This window comes from Bos indicus, chromosome 25 (assembly GCF_029378745.1).
Source record: "Bos indicus isolate NIAB-ARS_2022 breed Sahiwal x Tharparkar chromosome 25, NIAB-ARS_B.indTharparkar_mat_pri_1.0, whole genome shotgun sequence".
NCBI lineage: Eukaryota > Metazoa > Chordata > Mammalia > Artiodactyla > Bovidae > Bos > Bos indicus.
In genome coordinates, this window is record NC_091784.1 from 2885959 (window position 1) to 2907160 (window position 21202).

At 43.6% G+C, this 21202-nt stretch overlaps 1 protein-coding gene across 4 annotated transcripts in view; it reads left to right on the forward strand.

The window, feature by feature from the left end:
* Window positions 1-21202, forward strand: part of LOC109578063 (ATP-binding cassette sub-family A member 17-like) — a 111479-nt gene that overhangs the window by 19180 nt on the left and 71097 nt on the right. For all 4 annotated transcript variants that reach the window (XM_070779473.1, XM_070779470.1, XM_070779472.1 and 1 more), the window contains 6 exons: window positions 4550-4677; window positions 6421-6583; window positions 8213-8472; window positions 11022-11138; window positions 12042-12159; window positions 17994-18167. In XM_070779473.1, coding sequence (XP_070635574.1) covers window positions 4550-4677; window positions 6421-6583; window positions 8213-8472; window positions 11022-11138; window positions 12042-12159; window positions 17994-18167 — 960 coding nt within the window. The remainder of the gene's footprint in view (window positions 1-4549; window positions 4678-6420; window positions 6584-8212; window positions 8473-11021; window positions 11139-12041; window positions 12160-17993; window positions 18168-21202) is intronic.

The following is a 21202-nucleotide window of genomic DNA, read 5'->3' on the forward strand; positions in this document are numbered from 1 at the left end:
CGAACACAACTGAGTGACTGAACAACAACTAATACCTTCAGGCCATTCCCCTAAACAAATCCTCCAGCCTAGAAGTAAGGACAAGCAATAGCTTGATGATCTCTTCCAAACCACGATAGACATCTGGGTTTTTCTTCCCTTTCTATCCACCCTTTTGATATACACACAGAGCCTGTTCCTCCCTGGAGGCCTGATTTCTCTCCCACTCTGAGCCCATGATGGCTCCACCCTGGGTGCAGGATGAGTTGTAATCTCTCTGTACTAGTTGGCAGTCCCCTCACTGTAGGAGTTTGTCCAGGGAAGACACATAACTCGGTAAGACTCAAGGAAACAGCAAGATTTTTTCCTGGGGATCTCTGGGAAAGAGATTATTGCTGTTCTGCTTCTGGAAATATGGCACACTAGGTTATATGGACCAACCCAACTATCAAGACAAATAAAATAGGGTAAAAATATATTGATCCAGGGATTAATTACTTAGATGTTAATTTCATAATTGTTCATTAAACTGAACGTTTGTGTTTTGTATGCCTTCCTGTAAGTATACTATTTTGTACAATTTAACAAAATATGTGTGTATGTATATGTGTGTGTTTAAAAAGGCAATCTAAATAAGGCTAAGGAAACAAAAGAACAACAGCAAATCTTTGTATAGGATAAAAGGCAAATGTACTCATAATCCTATCACCCAGATAAAAGTGCTATTTAAAACCTTGTATGGGCTTTCCTGGTGGCTCAGCTGGTAAAGAATCCACCTGCAGTGTGGGAGACCTGGGTTCGATCCCTTGGTTGGTAAGATCCCCTGGAGAAGGGAATGGCTACCAACTCCAGTATTCTGGCCTAGAGAATTCCATGGACTGTATAGTCCATGGGGTCTCAAAGAGTTGGACACGACTGAGTGACTTTCAGTTTGATTTTTCAAAGCCTTGTATACACCCTTCTTTCCTTTTTTCTAACAAAATTGGATCGTCTTGTATGAACTCTTAACCTACTTTTTATTTATTGTATTGTTAAAATATTTCTGTACTCTTGGATATTTTTCTAAAAAAAAAAACCAGGTGAAGGAAAGAACACAGAGAGAGGTCAATGGAATCCCCAAACTGCTTCTTGTGAAACCTGCATCATACAAGAGGGAACTGAGCTCATTCAGGTGGAATGTCTCATAGGAGACCATCTCCCATGGAGCCAGGACCCCAAATGCCTGGACTCCCACTGTAAGCCTGAGCCAGAAGAGAACAAGCCTCTTTCCCACCCTGGAGGGGCTTCGAGAAAACAGCACAGCAGCAGAAGTGCCTGCCCCCAGGGTTTGGAGCCCAGATTCACATCCCCTGGTTGTCAAAAGAAAAGAAGAGAGAACCCCTCAAAGTACAAAGTGAGATGTCGATGGCCAGATGCAAATGTCACCTCCTCTGAAAGAACACGTCATGATTCTGTATCTCAAAGAAGGGCGGCCACAAATGTGTCACAGTCAGTGAGCACATATCAGAAAATGAGAGCAAGGGTGAAGATCAGTGTGAACGACAGATGGCAGAAACAGAACCAGAGATACTTCAGATAATGGAATTATTAGCCTCACATTATGAAATCACTATGTTTACTAGATTTAAAAATATAAAAGACAACCTGAAAATATTTGTAGCTAGTATTCCACTATAAGAGTTGCCTAGCCGATGTGAGGGGGGAGAAGAGCCAAACAGAACTTCTAGAAGTAAAAAAATAATCAGAATATGATACAAAACTCAGTTGAAGGTAAAACTGGTGAACTGGAAGACAGCTGAAGGAGACTTTCAGAATACAACACAGAGAGAAATGAAATGACAAAATAGAGAAGAAAAGTTAAGAGACAGGGCCCTCACTATTCCATTTAGAACTTCAGTTGGGAGGTCTTAGTCCCAGAAACTGCTAGCATCAAAAAAATAATCAAAAAAGTAATACAGAGGAAGAGAAAGAAAGTGTTTGTTTTTTTTTTTAATTTTTTATTGGAAGTTCCACGGGATCCCAAAGGAGTTGAGCATGACTGAGTGACTAAACAACAACAACGACGACAGCAACAGCATCGTGTTAGCTTCAGGCACACAGCAAAGTGAATCAGTGACACACACACATCTCCACTCTTTTAGGTTCTTTTCCCGGGTAGGCCATTACAGAGTATAGTGATATGTGCTATACAGTGGGTACTTATTATCCATTCTGTATACAGTGGTGTGTATATGTCAGTCACAGTCTTCCAATTTGTCCCTCACCTTCACTGTCACACTGAGTGAAGTCAGAGAAAGACAGATACCATATGATATCACTTATATGTGTAATCTAAGAAAAAGGTTCAAATGAACTTATCTACAAAACAGAGAAGTCTTGAGACTGGATACAGTTTGAGAACTGGATCAAGTCTCAGCTTTTGTGGATCAAGTGGTTGTCTAAAGAGTGGGTTTTGTTCTGGTAAAAAGGTAAAGTTCAGTTTCACCAAAAAGTCTTTTCAGGAGTTGTTTTAACCTGTTTTGTGTGTTGGGCAAGGTGTGGAACAGCTTTTACCTTAGAGTTAATTTATTCCATTACTAAGGTGTGACTCTTGTGAACACCTCAAGTGATCACCAGGAACTATCCCCACTGGCTGGTCAGAACTCAAGTGCCTCCTGATCTCAGTGGGCTCTGGGCACCACTGAGCCCGTCCTGTCCTGCTCACCCGGGCAGGGCACATCATAGGAGTCATTAAAGTGTCCTCTGAGCAGGTTTCTGGGGCCATTTCCCAGCGCAGCCTTCTTCTCCTGGGAACTCTGGCCTGCAACTTAAAGCCACTTCAGACTCTTCCAACTCAAACCTCTGTCAATGCAGCCACATAGCTGTCTGTGTTCCACTTGGGTTCCCCCTCCCTGCTCTGTGGTCTGAAATGTGCCTTCAGACAGAAAACCAGAGCGCTCTTAGTGGTCATCTTATTTGTTTCTCTTTTCCTAGGAATCATAATGCTGTGCTATGTATTGGCCGTTGTCTGAAAAACTTGATTCTTTTCTTTCCTATCCAGTTTTTTGGTTATTTGTGGTAGGAGGATAAATTCAATCTCTGTTACTCCATCATGGCCAAAAACATAAGTCATGGATTTTTTTTTTAATATACAAAAGAAATTGGCTTACAGAGATTGTGTCATGATAAAGGAATCAGGAGCCAATGGTAGCTGAAGGACTCCACTGTTTAACCTTTAGGATCACTCAGAATTCTACCAGGTGCATGCCCTGTTTTTGTTTTTTTTTAATCTAGTTAATAAAAAATTCTCATTAGTATTTCCAGAGACATTTGAGAAAATATTACCACTCCAAAGTGAAACCAGACCCCCATAAAAAAAGGAAACAGTGGAAGAAACAGAGGACTTGGAAATTAAAAATGATTATCAAAATAACATTCATGGAAATAATAGGATGGACATGTGTGAAGTTCTGTTGGTGATGGGGAAGGTAAAGTCAAGAGAAGCGTCTAAGATTGTAAAGCCAAGAGACCAAGAAATGGATGAAGGAATATGGATGAAGGATGAAGGAGGGGATAGACATGAAGGGTATGTCTGGATGTCTCAGCTCGTCTGTTCACATTTCTGGAAGAAAGGTGACAAATGACAGGAGGAAAACAGCAATAGAGAAAAGCTTTCTGAACACTGGCATCTCCAGCTCGGGCAGATGCGCTCATCACAAGCAAGGGAACAAGAAAGAGCAAAAAGGTGGGCCTGTGTTATGACATTTCTGAACCCAGGGATCAAGGAACAGAAGTCTCACAGGTTTCTGGTCACCTCCGAGGAATCAGACATCACCCTTGGCAGCGCGGTGTGCTCAGTGGTGTGGTGACACCTTCAGCCTTCTGAGAAAGAATTATTCTCAAGGAGGATCCTGAATCGCCAGTCAGATGTGAGGACAGGTGACTTTTAAAACTTAATTCTCTCATCAGAGCAGCTATACTTCTTGATGATTTTGTTTCCACTTTTGGTTTTTATAACCATGAAGAGAAGCTGGAAATGCAGTGATAATTTTCTCGTTAACGTGAACAAGAATTGTGTTCTATCTACTTCAGTCCCAAGTGCAGCTTTGTTGTTGTTCAGTCACTAAGTTGTGTCCGACTCTTTGTGACCCCATGGACTGCAGCATACCAGGCCTCCCTGTCCTTCAGCATCTCCTGGAGTTTGCTCAAACTCATGTCCATCAAGTTGGTGACACTATCCAACCGTCTCATTCTCTGTTGCCCCTTCTTTTGCCCTCAATCTTTCCCAGCATCAGTGTCTTTTCCAATGAGTCAGCCTAGAAGAACTCAAATATGCAAGAGCTTTGAGACCCTGCAGAGGTTTAGCTGTTATCATCAACTATGCATTCCCACTGCCCAGGATGGTTCTGGGTGTCTTATATAGGATGTGCACATTCGTTTGCAGGATGAAGGAGTGAGTGAGTGACATTTGCCAGCTGAGGAGATGGAAGTCCGTATCTTTTGGGGTAGAAGAGGGTAGTTGGGCAGCATTTAACACCCCTATCCTCACTCCCCTGCCAACTACTCACTAACTGGATTTTTCTCTTTGTAGTTCTAGGCTACCCTTCAGTACCTGTGTTTGAAAAGTACATAATTCAAGATCCCAAAGCTTTTTATGTATTGACTGGGATTGTTTTTGATCATAACTTCAATGACAACACGGAACCCTTGCCACTTGAGGTAAGAGCATCTCTTCCGTCACAGTCTTCTCATGATGCCTGCCATCAACATGAGTTCAGTAAGCAATCCTGTTACCGAGCTGTGCCTCATCAGCTTTGTCGGCTGGTGGCTGTCTTATATCCAGAGGAGATCAGACAATACTCCTGATTTCATATCTTAAATCCTGTTTTCTTATTCTTCAAAAGAGAAGGCATTTTGGAGCGAGCTTGTGTCCTGAGGGTACAGGATGGCATATTTTCAGCCACTGGGCTACAGAAGGGAGCCTCAGTGCCCAACCCCATAGACTGGAGTCCCAGTTCTGTACTTCCTCCTGTGTAACCTTGGGATAGTCACTGTCATTCTTGGGCCTTAGTTTCTCTATCAGTGTAATGGAACTAATAGTAGTTCCTAACTCTTAGAACCAGTGTGAGGATTAAATGAGTTTTATGCCTATAAAGTGCTTAGAATGGGGCCTGGAGCAGAGGCATTTTCCAGAAGGAATAGTAATTGTCATTATTACTAATCCCATGGACTTCAGATATGGTGGATCTGTTCATTTAAGGAAAACGCAGTGTTTTAAATATCAGAATATTTGATTTCTGCTTTAGGATGGGAAAATCACTGATGTATAGCTTTTGTGCTCTGCTGTGGCAAATAGATGGGGAAACAGTGGAAACAGTGGCTGACTTTATTTTTCTGGGCTCCAAAATCACTGCAGATGGTGATTGCAGCCATGAAATTAAAAGATGCTTACTCCTTAGAAAGAAAGCTATGACCAACCTAGACAGCATATTGAAAAGCAGAGACATTACTTTGTCAACAAAGGTCCATCTAGTCAAGACTATGGTTTTTCCAGTGGTCATGTATGGATGTGAGAGTTGGACTATAAAGAAAGCTGAGCGCTAAAGAATTGATGCTATTGAACTATGGTGTTGGAGAAGACTCTTGAGAGTCCCTTGGACTGCAAGGAGATCCAACCAGTCCATTCTAAAGGAGATCAGTCGTGGGTGTTCTTTGGAAGGACTGATGCTAAAGCTGAAACTCCGATACTTTGGCCACCTCATGCGAAGAGCTGACTCATTTGAAAAGACCCTGATGCTGGGAGGGATTGAGGGCAGGAGGAAAAGGGGACGACAGAGAATGAGATGGTTGGATGGCATCACCGACTCAATGGACATGGGTTTGAGTGAACTTCGGGCGTTGATGATCGACAGGGAGGCCTGGCATGCTGCACTTCATGGGGTCGCAAAGAGTCAGACATGACTGAGCAACTGAACTGGAACTGGTGCAGTCTATCTAACAATCAGCTTTTAGAACTAGTGCAGGATGTTGGACACTTACAAATGCCAGGCCCATCCCAGGGACCATCTTATTTGATCCCACAGCACCTTGGAGGTAGGTACTGTTAACATCATTCCTGTTTTACTGATGAGGAAGCCTAGGCAAGGTGAGGTAACTTGCCCAGATTGCTGTGGCTGCTCATTAGGAGACGGGGGTTTGGATCCCGGTGGTCTGGCTCCAGAGCCTGCACTCAGAGCCTTTTCACTGCTTTCCTGACGGGAGTCGTGACCCCTCTTGTTTCTTAGGCTGGTCACAGAAGGATGCAGGGAAGACACGTCCGCGTGTGCCCCCAGAGGATGTCTGCCCACGCGGGTGCCCTTCCTCCTGTCACAGCTAACGTCAGGCACACCCTTGCTGTGTCCTGTTCCGTTTCGGAGTTCCTCGATCTCATGACTGCATTTGTTTTCTCTCTGTTCTTCATAGGTTAAGTACTACTTGCGCTTCAGTTTCTTTCAGAGGAATTATTTATCCTTGAGGTTAATCCTCCAACAAGATGACATGCAAGGCTGGCTCACATCCTTTCTTTATCCTCCTAACCTAAGCCAAGAGCCCCGAGACTATGGAGTTTCTGAAGGGGGAGCTCCAGGTGAGGAAGCCTCTGTGCATCGTCGTGAGCTGGTTTCATCCAGTCTTAATGACGCCATTTGTGTTGTTTTTGTGTCTGAACACTCGCTAAACTAACATTTCAGAAGAGGTTGAAGCAGTGCATTTAGAAATGTGGCATTCAGGGAACTACCCTGGTGGTCCAGTGGCTAAGACTCTGTGTTCCTAATGTGGGGGGCCTGGGTTCGATCCCTGCTCAGGGAGCTAGATCCCACATGCCACAGCTAAAAGATCCTATGTGCCACGATTAAGACCCAGTGTAGCCAAATAAATTAACATTAAAAAAAAAGAATGTGGCATTTAGTAAAATGCTTACATTCTAGAGTAAGTTAGTCCAGCAGTTTAGCCGCTAATTGTTTTGTAATGATACTGAATTGTTCAAGAGAAGAATGGAAGCATTTTACAAGAATGAGTGCTTTCTCTATGTTCCCGCTTATAACAGTGTGTACTTGCCGTTAGCTCCCTGCACTGAGGGAAGACAGTGGGGCGGCGCGGAGACTCGCGCATCCTGCTTCCTCCACGGTAAGCAGTGGCCTCCTGACTGGAGGCGCATGAACCAGGCCTCTCTGGGACTTGTGCCCTCCAAACCCCTGTCGTGTTTTGGTCTCGGTCTTCATGAGGGGTTTAGGGTGACTGTCCTCTCTGGGCCCTCGAGGATGAACTGCTCTTAGAAAACTAAGTCGCCAGTCTGCAGCACCTTGTAGAGTGGCCACACTATTGACCTGAAGCTTTGGGCTTGCAAGCCCCCCAAGTGGGAATCCAAGTCCCAGGGTTTATAGTGTCATGTAATTCTAGAAAGGGTGTCAGCAGTTGTGTGGCAGTTCTCCTGCTTGCAATCACGGATAGGTAACAGTTCCCAGACTTTTATGGTTAACAATTTGTTCCTGCCTTTTTCATCCTGACACATCTGGAGGCCTCCCTAGGTCTCGGCCACCAGAAGACCTCAGTCCTCTCTACCCTAATGCTGGCATACCCCACTCAGCTCTGCCGGTATGGAGGGCTGGCGACCCTTGCTTGGACGTAGGCCATTATTTCTTAGAAAACTCCAGGACCAGGGATCTTTGCCTTTCGATCTATTTATTGTTCCCAAAAGGTGACCTTGGCACACCAGCTATGCTGTATTGAAACAAGGGTTGCTTATGGTGAAGACTGGTTTTGAGGTCTGGCAGCAAAATTCAGTGACCATAACCCTTGGACTACAGCAGGGACAGTTCAGGGAAAGGTCACAGCAGTTGAGAGGGGCTATGTCTTCCAAGTTCTTTGAATTTGACTCTTCCTGTGTGGTGCAGAGCACAACTGCAGAGTGTTCACCCTCCCCAGAGCCTGAGGACTCGGGAGGAGAAGCCCCCCTGCCCCAAGGATGGTTGTATTGGGTATCCCTCATTTGTCTGCCCAGAACTCCCGTTTACCCTATTTCTGATAAAAGACAGCATCCCTCAGCCACACGAGTCCCACTGTGACTTTTTCTTGTATATCGTAGCACCTTGGCTATAGCAGTGCCTTTTCTATTCCTGACTGTATGAATGGCTAGCCATCACCCATCTGAATTATCAGTTGTTTTGCATCTTTGTCCTTAATCTCTTGTGTTTGTATCCACTGCTTTTTCGTGTAGGATACTACCAAGAAGGCTTCCTGGCCATACAGCATGCGACAGATAGAGCCATCATGTGGCACCACGCTCCCACGGAGACGACCGGGCTGTTTCAGAGCCTCAGTGTGCTTCTGAAGAGATTCCCACATGGTGCATATGTGCGGGACATCTTCTTCTTGGTCCTTCAGAATGAGTTCCCTCTTTTCCTTATGCTCAGCTTCATCTGCATTGAGCTCATCACCATCAATTCCATTGTACTGGAGAAGGAGAGAAAGCTGAAGGTAATCCTGTCATAACAGACAGGTGGCCAGGAATGTGTGGGAACTGCTAATAAACGATGGCCAGGGTAGGAGGGCAGCCAGGGCAGGTGAGAGGTGGCTTTAGGTGTGAGAGCAGCCTTTGAGGTGAGCTGGAACTTGGATGTTCTTTCACCATTTTAACCGGCTTTCAGCTTAGTTCATGTCATTAGGTGAACTCTTACTTTCAGAAGAGGAGTGTCTGTCCTAGGTTCCTGACTTGCCAGCACACTGCCTCACACACGACAGGTGTGCGAAAATGTTTGTGAACTGACTGACAAATGAGAGGAATAATCATCCAAAATTAACTCAGTCTAATTTTGTGGCAAGGTAGACAGGGAGCGTTCTCTAGAAGCCACAACTTAAGATAGGGTAGATCTTTCTGCCCTCCTCTGTTCCTTACGTAACCTCTCTCGTTACTTCTCTCCTCACTTTTTGCTCTTTAAGAAAATCTTCTCAGTCTCTCCGCTTTCTTCTCTTTTTGTTGATTCTTATGTACTAAGATAGGTGGCCAGTGGCTCTGTGAGCCACGCGTGGCCTCACCAGTGATGTCTGGTTGGCTCTGCCTTCTCATGTGATCAGTCTGCCGTGGGAGGCCGTGGGCAAGGGGGCGTTTCCTGCTTAATCAGATGTGGTGGAAGGTAGGGATCTTAACCCACTGCGACGGGTGCTGCTGAGACAGGGCCTGATGGCAGGCCTGTCCACTTGGCTCTGCATGGAGTGAACAGCTCCACGGAAGCCAGAAGCTTCTGGTGTGCCGTTGGAAACCCTTTTTCATTGCCAGCTCAGGGAGGGAGTTTTCTCTTTACTATTTGTTAAGTCATTTCGGCAACAGATTGGTGGAGGGAAGAGGGTGGGTATCAAATATTTTCACCCAGATCATTGACTTGGTTGTGTGTTTCCTATTTCACACTTGAGTTTGCTTTCTAGACAAGAATAAAGAACACTTTTGAAAAGCTTAAAAGTAAACACCAGATAGTATTGAAAAGTAGGACATTTAATTCTTAAAACCCTGGAGAAAATAAAAAGAAAGAAAATATAGTCCATATACCAAAAGATAGAAAACAAAGGAAATCACATACACACACACACAAAAACACATACAACAGAAGATGTAATATTAAATAAGAGATCGGAAGGCCTTCTTTGGCATCTCAGCGGTACAAAATCCACCTGCCAATGCAGGAGACACAGGTTCCATCCCTGGGCCTGGAAGATCCCGCGTGCTGTGGAGCAGCTAAGCCTGTGGGCCACGACCACTGAACGCACGTGCTCTGGGCCCGCGAGCTGCCGTTGCTGAGCCTGTGTGTCACAGCTAGTGAAGCCTGTGGTCCCTGGAGCCCATGCTCCACAGCAAGAGAAGCCACCGCAATGAGAAGCCCGTGGACCACAGTGAGGAGTAGCCCTAGCTCGCCACAGCTAGCGAAAAGCCTGCACCCCAGTGAAGACCCAGCACAATCACGTGAGCTCCAGCGCTCCAGCGAGCAGCACACACTTCAGAAGAAGAGTCCGTGTTCTGACATCGCAGTACTGGCACACATTACCCGTTTATGTGCTTTAAGTGAAGGTCAGGTTTTAAATCATGTGTATGTCATTTTTGTGATTCCCTGCTTTAACCAACTCGTTTTTGATTCATTGACCTACTACCACTTCTGATCTTTATAAAAGATAAAAACTCTATTTCTGTACTTAGGGCATGGAGTATACAGGGTTATTACCACATATTTATCTCCAGTACAAGACTGTGAACTTTTGGAATGCAGTCGCTCTGCCTGTGGTATTTTTTCTGCATGGTACCCAGCATAGAGCTTTGCTTTTATTCACTTACCAGACATTTTTTTCACCTGTGTTTGCTAGACATATGCATGTGAGTTACAGATACAAATGACACCATCCTTTTCCTTGGGTGATTCATGGTAGTAAGGTCACATGTTACAAAGGAGCCCCCAGTGCTTGGATAATGGGATGTGTGGATGTGATGGCTGTATGGGGCAAGGGCGGAGCTGAGCAGAGAAGGCTTCACAGAGCAGGTAACACTTGAACTAGGTTTTGAAAATCAAGCAAGATTTCAATAGGTAAAGAGAGAATGAGAGAAGAAAGAGTCAGATCAACATGTGTGAGCGGCAAAGCAAACAAAAAAGACAAAGAGGTTGAGATGTGTTTAGTGAATTATAGGAAGATTTTCTGTGACCAGACCACAGGATGCCGAGGAGTTTAGATTCTATCCTCAGGGCCATAGGAGCCATTCACGGATAGTCAGTGTTCAATAAATGAATGAGCCAGCAGTTTACTAACCATAACAAAAGAAGAATAATTTTAACCCAAGATCTGTCTCTCCCAGAGAAACTCCACTGTCTGGTTTGTTGATCTCTTTGCAACTCAGTCCCCATCACATTCATGATCTGCCTCTTCCCGGGACACACGTGGGACCCTTTATCCCAGACTGCTCGGGTTTCAGTAACAGACAGCTAAACCAGACCAGTTCAGACTGAGCCTGAAGACCCTGTAACGTCTGGTTCTTTCGCTTTTTCTAGGAGTATATGTGCATGATGGGGCTGCACAGCTGGCAACACTGGGTGGCTTGGTTCATCGTGTACTTCATTTCTGCCTCCATTGTTGTTTCTTTCATGACCGTTCTCTTCTGCATAGAGGTACATGTCTCTTGTCTTTCAGGATGTGCTAAGCTCTGAAGATAATGGGGGGAAAGTATGGTGTGGTGTGGCTGGTGGTGGTGAGATTCAAGAGATGGTGAAAACACAGTAATTGATGAACATTTTAAAAACCTCAGGTTGACATGTGGTGGTATTTGCTCAGCCTTTGGCAGAGGAAGCATTGAAATTTATGATCTGGGAGAACTTTGCCCTCCCTCCACTTCTCCGGTCTTCAAGAGTGTGATTAGTTCATTAGGAAAGTTGAGTTATAAACTTTAAAACATTGCAAATTTTGTGCTCTGTAAATAATTGGAAAAGCTATTGTAAAAGTTAAGAACATTCTTTTTATGCCCAGGTATCTTGTTAATTTTTCCTTTTATGCTGTCAATGGAATTTTGTGTTCCAATTCACTAACTTGTGTTTAATAACTAAATTATAATATGGATACATGAAAATTTGCCTGCTAAATTACCAAAATTGGGGCATTTTGAATGTAGAAAGGCAGGAAAACTCAGACTATATAGCAAAATATATAAACAAAGAAAATTGCCTGAAAACAATAAAAAGAGGAGATATAAGATATCGAAAGGAATACTAAAATTATTTGTAGTAGTTATAATGGTAAATAGGATAAACTCTCTTATTAAAGCAAAAAGAACATTGACATTGGGCCAGAAATTGAATTCAAGCTTATGCTTTCCTTAAAAAAGGCATACACACAGAGCGTGGTTTGTAAATGGTAGTGGAGGCTAGATTAAAGGTCTGCCTTAAAAACCTATGTATATATTGTTTTATTTAAGATAATCCTGTTTTTTTTTAATGTACACGTTGTTTTAAGGGTCTTTTACGCCTTTCTTCATTCTTTCCCTGTAAGAATTACGTACACCTCTGATTGTTTTGTAGTTTGACGAGTCAGCAGTGTTTGGAAACAGTGACCCTAGTTTGATATTTGTGTTTCTAATGTGTTTCGCAATTGCCACAATTTTCTTTGCATTCATGATCAGCACTTTCTTCCAAAAAGGTGAGTCCTGATACAATTTTCTGTCAGGGAGTGTGTTTATAACTTCTTTTCTTGGTAGCATTGCTATTTCCATTACCTATGGCATTAATTATTATTCCTTCAGAATCAAATTTTTCACTTGTATGATTACTTTAACAATGGAATAATTCCATTCACCATTAAAGACATGTGAAATTATCTCCGTATATGTACGCTTTTATGCTTCTCTGGGCTTCTAAATGTTACTTCAAAATAGATGGAAATGATAAGTCACAGTTTGGAAGGAAAGAAGGGGTAAGACATCCAGGGCAGATAATTTTCCAGGTCCTGATTGTGAAGTTGTGGCATAACAATAGTAAGACGCCATAATAAAAGAGGAACTCCTGGGAATTTGGTTCTGTCAGGAGGGGTGTTACCTCTAAAATGATAGGTAGAATAGATGAATCATGAAAGGCAAAAATAAGAACTGATGCCAAAGAGTGCAGGAGAATTGAGTTATGGGTCAACCTAGAGAGGTGCAGATAGAAACACTAATGGAGCACAGGCCTGGCAGCTGGTGACACAAAAAAAGAGGTTTTAAGAGACCTTGGGGAATTCCCTGGTGGCGCAGTGGATAAAAATCCTCCTGCCAATGCAGGGGACATGGGTTCGATCTCTGGTTCAGATCTTCCTGGACCTTCCAGTTTCCCAGGAAGATCCACCATGCCATGGGACAGCCGAGCCTGTGCACCACAGCTACTGAAGCTCACCTTAGAGCCCATACTCTGCAACTAGAGAAGCCCCCACAACAAGAAGTCTGTGTGCCGCAGCTAGAGAGTAGCCCTGGCTCCCCACAACTACAGAAACGCCTGCTCACTGCAGTGAAGACCCAGTGCAGCCAAAAATAAATAAAAGTTTTTAAAAAATTACCGTATGATCCAGCAGTCCCACTCCTGGTCATATATCTGTAAAAGAGAAAAACTGTAATTCAAAAAGATACTTGCCCCCCAATGTTCATAGCAACATTATTTGCAATGGTCAAGACATGAAAGCAACATTAGTGTCTGTCAGCAGATGAGTGAATAAATAAGATGTGGTATATAGAGAATGGAATATTAGCCATAAAAAAGGATGAAATAATGCCATTTGTAGCAACATGAATAGACCTAGAGATTATCATACCAAGTGAAGTAAGTCAGACAGAGCAAGGCAAATATGATATTACTTACATGTGGAATCTGGAAAAAATACCAATGAACTTACTTAAAAAACAGAAACAGACTCACAGACATAGAAAACAAACTTGTTAGCAAAGGGAAAAGGGAGAGAATAAATTAGGAGTATGGGACTAACAGATGCACACTACTATATATCAAGTAGATCAACAACTAGATTTACTTGTTACATATCAGAAGCTCTTGTTCTGGCCTCAGAGCACTGCATTTGCATCTCAGTGTTTATCCTGACTTTGAACAGATCCAAAGATTCCATATCCATTTCTCTGGAAAATGATAGCACTTATAACATATTAGCAATTATTATCAGCCTTTACAAAAGAAACAAATTCAGAGAAGCTAGAGGAGACCCAGAGTTAGCCATCATTCATGTGGTCGGGTTCAGTGAAGGGCTGCCTGATGCCTTAATGGTGGTTCTTTATGTTATGTATGCAATCCTTACATTTTCGATCCTTGTTCTCTTAATTTCCTGGAACGCAAATGTTTGCCTTTATTTTATATTCCTTTCCCAGACTTCCATTTGATAGGTTTATCTCCAAATCTGAAACCACTGTGCTTCAGTTCAGTTCAGTTCACTCGCTCAGTCGTGTCTGACTCTTTGCAACCCCATGAATTGCAGCATGCCAGGCCTCCCTGTCCATCACCAACTCCTGGAGTTCACCCAAACTCATGTCCATCGAGTCGGTGATGCCATCCAACCATCTCATCCTCTGTCGTCCCCTTCTCCTCCTGCCCCCAATCCCTCCCAGCATCAGAGTCTTTTCCAATGAGTCAACTCTTCACATGAGGTGGCCAAAGTACTGGAGTTTCAGCTTCAGCATCATTCCCTCCAAAGAAATCCCAGGGCTGATCTCCTTCAGAATGGACTGGTTGGATCTCCTTGCAGTCCAAGGGACTCTCAAGAGTCTTCTCCAACACCACAGTTCAATAGCATCAATTCTTCGGTGCTCAGCTTTCTTCACAGTCCAACTCTCACATCCATACATGACCACAGGAAAAACCATAGCCTACGGACCTTTGTTGGCAAAGTAATGTCTCTGCTTTTGAATATGCTATCTAGGTTGGTCATAACTTTCCTTCCAAGGAGTAAGCGTCTTTTAATTTCATGGCTGCAATCACCATCTGCAGTGATTTTGGAGCCCAAAAAAGTAAAGTCTGACACTGTTTCCACTGTTTCCCCATCTATTTCCCATGAAGTGATGGGACCGGATGCCATGATCTTCGTTTTCTGAATGTTGAGCTTTAAGCCAACTTTTTCATTCTCCACTTTCACTTTCATCAAGAGGCTTTTTAGTTCCTCTTTACTTTCTGCCATAAGGGTGGTGTCATCTGCATATCTGAGGTTATTGATATTTCTCCCAGCAATCTTGATTCCAGCTTGTGTTTCTTTCAGTCCAGTGTTTCTCATGATGTACTCTGCATAGAAGTTAAATAAGCAGGGTGACAATATACAGCCTTGATATACTTCTTTTCCTATTTGGAACCAGTCTGTTGTTCCATGTCCAGTTCTCACTGCTGCTTCCTGACCTACATACAGATTTCTCAAGAGGCAGGTCAGGTAGTCTGGTATTCCCATCTCTTGAAGAATTTTCCACAGTTTATTGTGATCCACACAGTCAAAGGCTTTGGCATAGTCAAGAAAGCAGAAATAGATGTTTCTCTGGAACTCTCTTGCTTTTTCGATGATCCAGCGGATGTTGGCAATTTGATCTCTGGTTCTTCTGCCTTTGCTAAAACCAGCTTGAACATCTGGAAGTTCAAGGTTCACGTATTGCTGAAGCCTGGCTTGGAGAGTTTTGAGCATTACTTTACTAGCATGTGAGATGAGTGCAATTGTGCGGTAGTTTGAGCATTCTTTGGCATTGCCTTTCTTTGGGATTGGAATGAAAACTGACCTTTTCCAGTCCTGTGGCCACTGCTGAGTTTTCCAAATTTGCTGGCATATTGAGTGCAGCACTTTCACAGCATCATCTTTCAGGTTTTGAAATAGCTCAGCTGGAATTCCATCACCTCCACTAGCTTTGTTCATAGTGATGGTTTCTAAGGCCCACTTGACTTCACATTCCAGAATGTCTGGCTCTAGATGAGTGATCACACCATCGTGATTATCTGGGTCGTGAGGATCTTTTTTTGTACAGTTCTTCTGTGTATTCTTGCCACCTCTTCGTAATATCTCCTGCTTCTGTTAGGTCCATACCATTTCTGTCCTTTATCAAGCGCATCTTTGCATGAAATGTTCCCTTGGTATCTCTTAATCTTCTTGAAGAGATCTCTAGTCTTTCCCATTCTGTTGTTTTCTTCTGTTTCTTTGCATTGATCGCTGAAGAAGGCTTTCTTATCTCTTCTTGCTATTCTTTGGAACTCTGCATTCAGATGCTTATATCTTTCCTTTTCTCCTTTGCTTTTCGCTTCTCTTCTTTTCACAGCTATTTGTAAGGCCTCCCCAGACAGCCATTTTGCTTTTTTGCATTTCTTTTCCATGGGGATGGTCTTGATCCCTGTCTCCTGTACACTGTCACGAACCTCATTCCATAGTTCATCAGGCACTCTATCAGATCTAGTCCCTTAAATCTATTTCTCACTTCCACTGTATAATCATAAGGGATTTGATTTAGGTCATACTTGAATGGTCTAGTGGTTTTCCATACTTTATTCAATTTAAGTCTGAATTTGGTAATAGGGAGTTCATGATCTGAGCCACAGTCTGCTCCTGGTTTTGTTTTTGTTGACGGTATATAATCAGTCTGATTTCGGTGTTGACCATCTGGTGATGTCCACGTATAGAGTCTTCTCTTGTGTTGTTGGAAGAGGATGTTTGCTATGACCACTGCATTTTCTTGGCAAAACTCTATTAGTCTTTGCCCTGCTTCATTCCATATTCCAAGGCCAAATTTGCCTGTTACTCCAGGTGTTTCTTGACTTCCTACTTTTACATTCCAGTCCCCTATAATGAAAAGGACATCTTTTTTGGGTGTTAGTTCTAAAAGTTCTTGTAGGTCTTCATAGAACCGTTCAACTTCAGCTTCTTCAGCGTTACTGGTTGGGGCATAGACTTGGATTACTGTGATACTGAATGGTTTGCCTTGGAAACAAACAGAGATCTTTCTGTCATTTTTGAGATTGCATCCAAGTACTGCATTTCGGACTCTTTTGTTGACCATGATGGCTACTCCATTTCTTCTGAGGGATTCCTGCCCGCAGTGGTAGATATAATTGGTCATCTAAGTTAAATTCACCCATTCCAGTCCATTTCAGTTCGCTGATTCCTAGAATGTCGACGTTCACTCTTGCCATCTCTTGTTTGACCACTTCCAATTTGCCTTGATTCATGGATCTGACATTCCAGGTTCCTATGCAATATTGCTCTTTACAGCATCGGACCTTGCTTCTATCACCAGTCACATCCACAGCTGGGTATTGTTTTTGCTTTGGCTCCATCCCTTCATTTTTTCTGGAGTTATTTCTCCACTGATCTCCAGTAGCATATTGGGCACCTACTGACCTGGGGAGTTCCTCTTTCAATATCCTATCATTTTGCCTTTTCATACTGTTCATGGGGTTCTCAAGGCAAGAATACTGAAGTGGTTTGCCATTCCCTTCTCCAGTGGACCACATTCTGTCAGATCTCTCCACCATGACCCGCCCATCTTGGGTGGCCCCACGGGCATGGCTTAGTTTCATTGAGTTAGACAAGGCTGTGGTCCTAGTGTGATTAGATTGACTAGTTTTCTGTGAGTATGGTTTCAGTGTGTCTGCTCTCTGATGCCCTCTTGCAACACCTACCATCTTACTTGGGTTGCTCTTACCTTGGGCATGGGGTATCTCTTCACAGCTGCTCCAGCAAAGCGTAGCCGCTGCTCCTTACCTTGGATGAGGGGTATCTCCTCACCACCGCCCTTCCTGACCTTCAATGTGGGATAGCTCCTCTAGGCCCTCCTGCGCCCACGCAGCCACTGCTTCTTAGATGTGGGGTTGGTCCTCTCGGCCGCCGCCCCTGGCCTCGGGCGTGGAGTAGCTCCTCCCGGCCGCCGCCCCTGGCCTTGTTCGCGGGGTATCTCCTCTCAATGCTGTTTAATCTACCACTCATCTTTGGGCTTCCCTGATAGCTCAGTTGGTAAAGAATCTGCCTACAACGCAGGAGACCCCAGTTTGATTCCCAGGCCAGGAAGATCCCCTGGAGAAGTGATAGGCTACGCATTCCAATATTCTTGGGCTTCCCTTGTGGCTCAGCTGGTAAAGAATCCACCTGCAATGCGGGAGACCTGGGTTCTATCCCTGGGTTGGGAAGATCCCCTGGAAAAGGGAAGGGCTACCCACTCCAGTGTTCTGGCCTGGAGATGCACATACATAGTTCATGGGGTTGCAGAGAGTAGGGTATGACTGAGTGACTTTCACTTTCATCTTTGAAGAAGACGGTTTTTACTGTTGGAGATGTTATTAATGCACTATTAGAGGAAGTTCTAGGCAGTTAAATGCTTGTGCATTTTCATAAGATGTATTCATTTTTTTAAAGTGCAACAAATCCTCTTCGTCTTTTGATAGTGAAAGTGCAAGTATAAAAGGTTTCTATCAAAATTTCTGAAAAGACTGCTTGTGCATTATTGATGAAACTCTTTTCATTTCTGCCTTCTGAATCTGCAGCTCATGTTGCCACTGCCTCAGGAGGCATCATCTTCTTCTTCACCTACCTCCCTTATCTCTACATCGCGTTCACATACAGCCAAAGGAGCTCCTTCCAAAAGATTGCCTTTTGCCTCCTCTCCAACGTTGCCATGGCACTGGGAGTCCGATTAATCTCCACATTTGAAGCAAGAGGTGAGCCATACCTTTCTCAAGGTAAACTGCCTTAATATCTTGCCATTTCCTGACAGGCAAAGTTGACCTTTATTTCCAAGTAAACATGACTGGTTCATTTTATTCAGTGTTCAGAGCATTTATAGTATACTTATATCGATGATAGGCACTGTAAGGAATACTTAGGAAATATGGAATAAAGCTTAGACTGTGCAGATTGCAATGTAGTTTTGGGGAAAAACTAAAGCATGCTGATGATTTAGGGAATTATATGCCTATATAATTGTATGGATCTAAAATGCATAGAGTTATGATTAGAAGTTCAAATAACCCCTCAGAACTTCACAGATGATGTTGTGCTGTTGCAGATACCATATTATATCCTCTTGGGTTCCAGATGGGTCTTCTTTCACAACAAGCTAGTCTAAGGGACCTTCATCAGATGTGTCCTAGCTCCCTTACAGCTTACATACTTTGGGGTGGAAAGCACAATGCCAAGTTTTCGTTTGTCTCATGTTTCTGAAGTTTGAAGAGTTTCCACAACACCTACAGTCATTGCAGAAGATTGCAGCCAACATATCAATCTAAATGTAGGATGCTGCGCCCTGTGGGGTCTCAGTACTTACTGAGTGAAACTGTTTCACATTTCAGTGGTGCTAGGATGATCCACTCTGAGCACTCCAGCAAGTTGCTTCATTGCTCAGTGTTAGTTTTTATCACCAGAGTCCACATCCCAAGTGACACAGTTGGTTTTGCAGCAGATAGCAGGGATAGGAGTTGAAGTTGGGTCTAGTTTGCAGGTCTCTTTACTGCCCCTGGGATAGTCTCCAATGGCCAGGTTAGAGGCATCACCTACCAATGGATTTCTTTGTTAAGCTGGGTGGTCTAAATGGGTTGCTGCTGCTGCTGCTGCTAAGTCGCTTCAGTCGTGTCTGACTCTGTGCGACCCCATAGACGGCAGCCCACCAGGCTCCCCCGTCCCTGGGATTCTCCAGGCAAGAACACTGGAATGGGTTGCCATTTCCTTCTCCAACGCATGAAAGTGAAAAGTGAAAGTGAAGTCGCTCAGTTGTGTTGGACTCTTCGCGACCCCATGGACTGCAGCCTACCAGGCTCCTCCGTCCATGGGATTTTCCAGGCAAGAGTACTGGAGTGGGGTGCCATTGCCTTCTCTGCTAAATGGGTTAAGGGTACTTAAAATTTAATAAAAGATGTTAAGTTGACCATAATTTATTGAAGGTGAGTGATTTTCTTTAACAAAGCAATGTTGATCCCATAAATCACAAATACTTACAGGGGAAAGAGTAGATTTTAAATGGTGTATCTGATTCCTTCCACATTACTGAATGACTGTAGATGCTTAATGAGGTCTATTTGTTAAAGCTGAGGGAATCAGAGTGAGTGGTTGGGCCTGTGCTAAATTCGTTCCTGTGCTAAGACTGTCTTGATTATTTATGATCCGTGTTCTTTCCTGAAAGGCATGGGATAGCCCACAAGTGCTGTCTTGCATTACAGGTGAAGGAAATGCAAATGCATATATAATCCACAAACAGGATTCTCTAAGAATGTAATTGATGAAATGTTAAAAATCCAAGGATAATATTTCTTAGAGTCCTCATGCTTTCACTGGATTAGGTTTTCCTGGTCATCTGACCTATCTGTTCAAATCAGACGGCAGACCTGATATTGAGTGAATAAATGGAATTCCTCTACATTTTCTCAGTAAGTCTAGTGCAAGGCTTTCAGTTCTAACCTGAAGCAGGAATCACTGTATATTCAGTTCAGTTCAGTCGCTCAGTCGTGTCCAACTCTTTGCGACCCCATAAATTGCAGCACCCCAGGCCTCCCTGTCCATCACCAACTCTCGGAGTTCACTCAAACTCACGTCCATCGAGTCGGTGATGCCATCCAGCTATCTCATCCTCTGTTGTCCCCTTCTCCTCCTGCCCCCAATCCCTCCCAGCATCAGAGTCTTTTCCAATGAGTTAAGTCTTCGCATAAGGTGGCCAAAGTACTGGAGTTTCAGCTTTAGCATCATTCCTTCCAAAGAACACCCAGGACTGATCTCCTCTACAGTGGACTGGCTGGATCTCCTTGCAGTCCAAGGGACTGTCAAGAGTCTTCTCCAACACCACAGTTCAAAAGCATCAATTCTTCGGCACTCAGCTTTCTTCACAGTCCAACTCTCACATCCATACATGTCTACTGGAAAAACAGTAGCCTTGACTAGACGGACCTTTGTTGGCAAAGTAATGTCTCTGCTTTTGAATATGCTATCTAGGTTTGTCATAACTTTCCTTCCACAGAGCAAGCGTCTTTTAATTTCATGGCTGCAATCACCATCTGCAGTGATTTTGGAGCCCCAAAAAATAAAGTCTGACACTGTTTCCCCATCTATTTCCCATTAAGTGAGGTGACCAGATGCCATTATCTTAGTTTTCTGAATGTTGAGGTTTAAGCCAACTTTTTCACTCTCCTCTTTCACTTTCATCAGGAGGCTCTTTAGTTCTTCTTCACTTTCTGCCATAAGGGTGGTGTCATCTGCATATCTGAGGTTATTGATATTTCTCCCAGCAATCTTGATTCCAGCTTGTGTTTCTTTCAGTCCAGCGTTTCTCATGATGTACTCTGCATAGAAGTTAAATAAGCAGGGTGACAATATACAGCCTTGACATACTTCTTTTCCTATTTGGAACCAGTCTGTTGTTCCATGTCCAGTTCCAGCTGTTGCTTCCTGACCTGCATATAGGTTTCTCAAGAGGCAGGTCAGGTGGTCTGGTAGAAGTACCGCACAATTGCACTCCTCTCACACGCTAGTAAAGTAATCCTCAATATTCTCCAAGCCAGGCTTCAGCAATACATGAACTGTGAACTTCCACATGTTCAAGCTGGTTTTAGAAAAGGCAGAGGAACCAGAGACCAAATTGCCAACATCTGCTGGATCATCGAAAAAGCAAGAGAGTTCCAGAAAACGTCTATTTCTGCTTTATTGACTATGCCAAAGCCTTTGACTGTGTGGATCACAATAAACTGTGGAAAATTCTGAAAGAGATGGG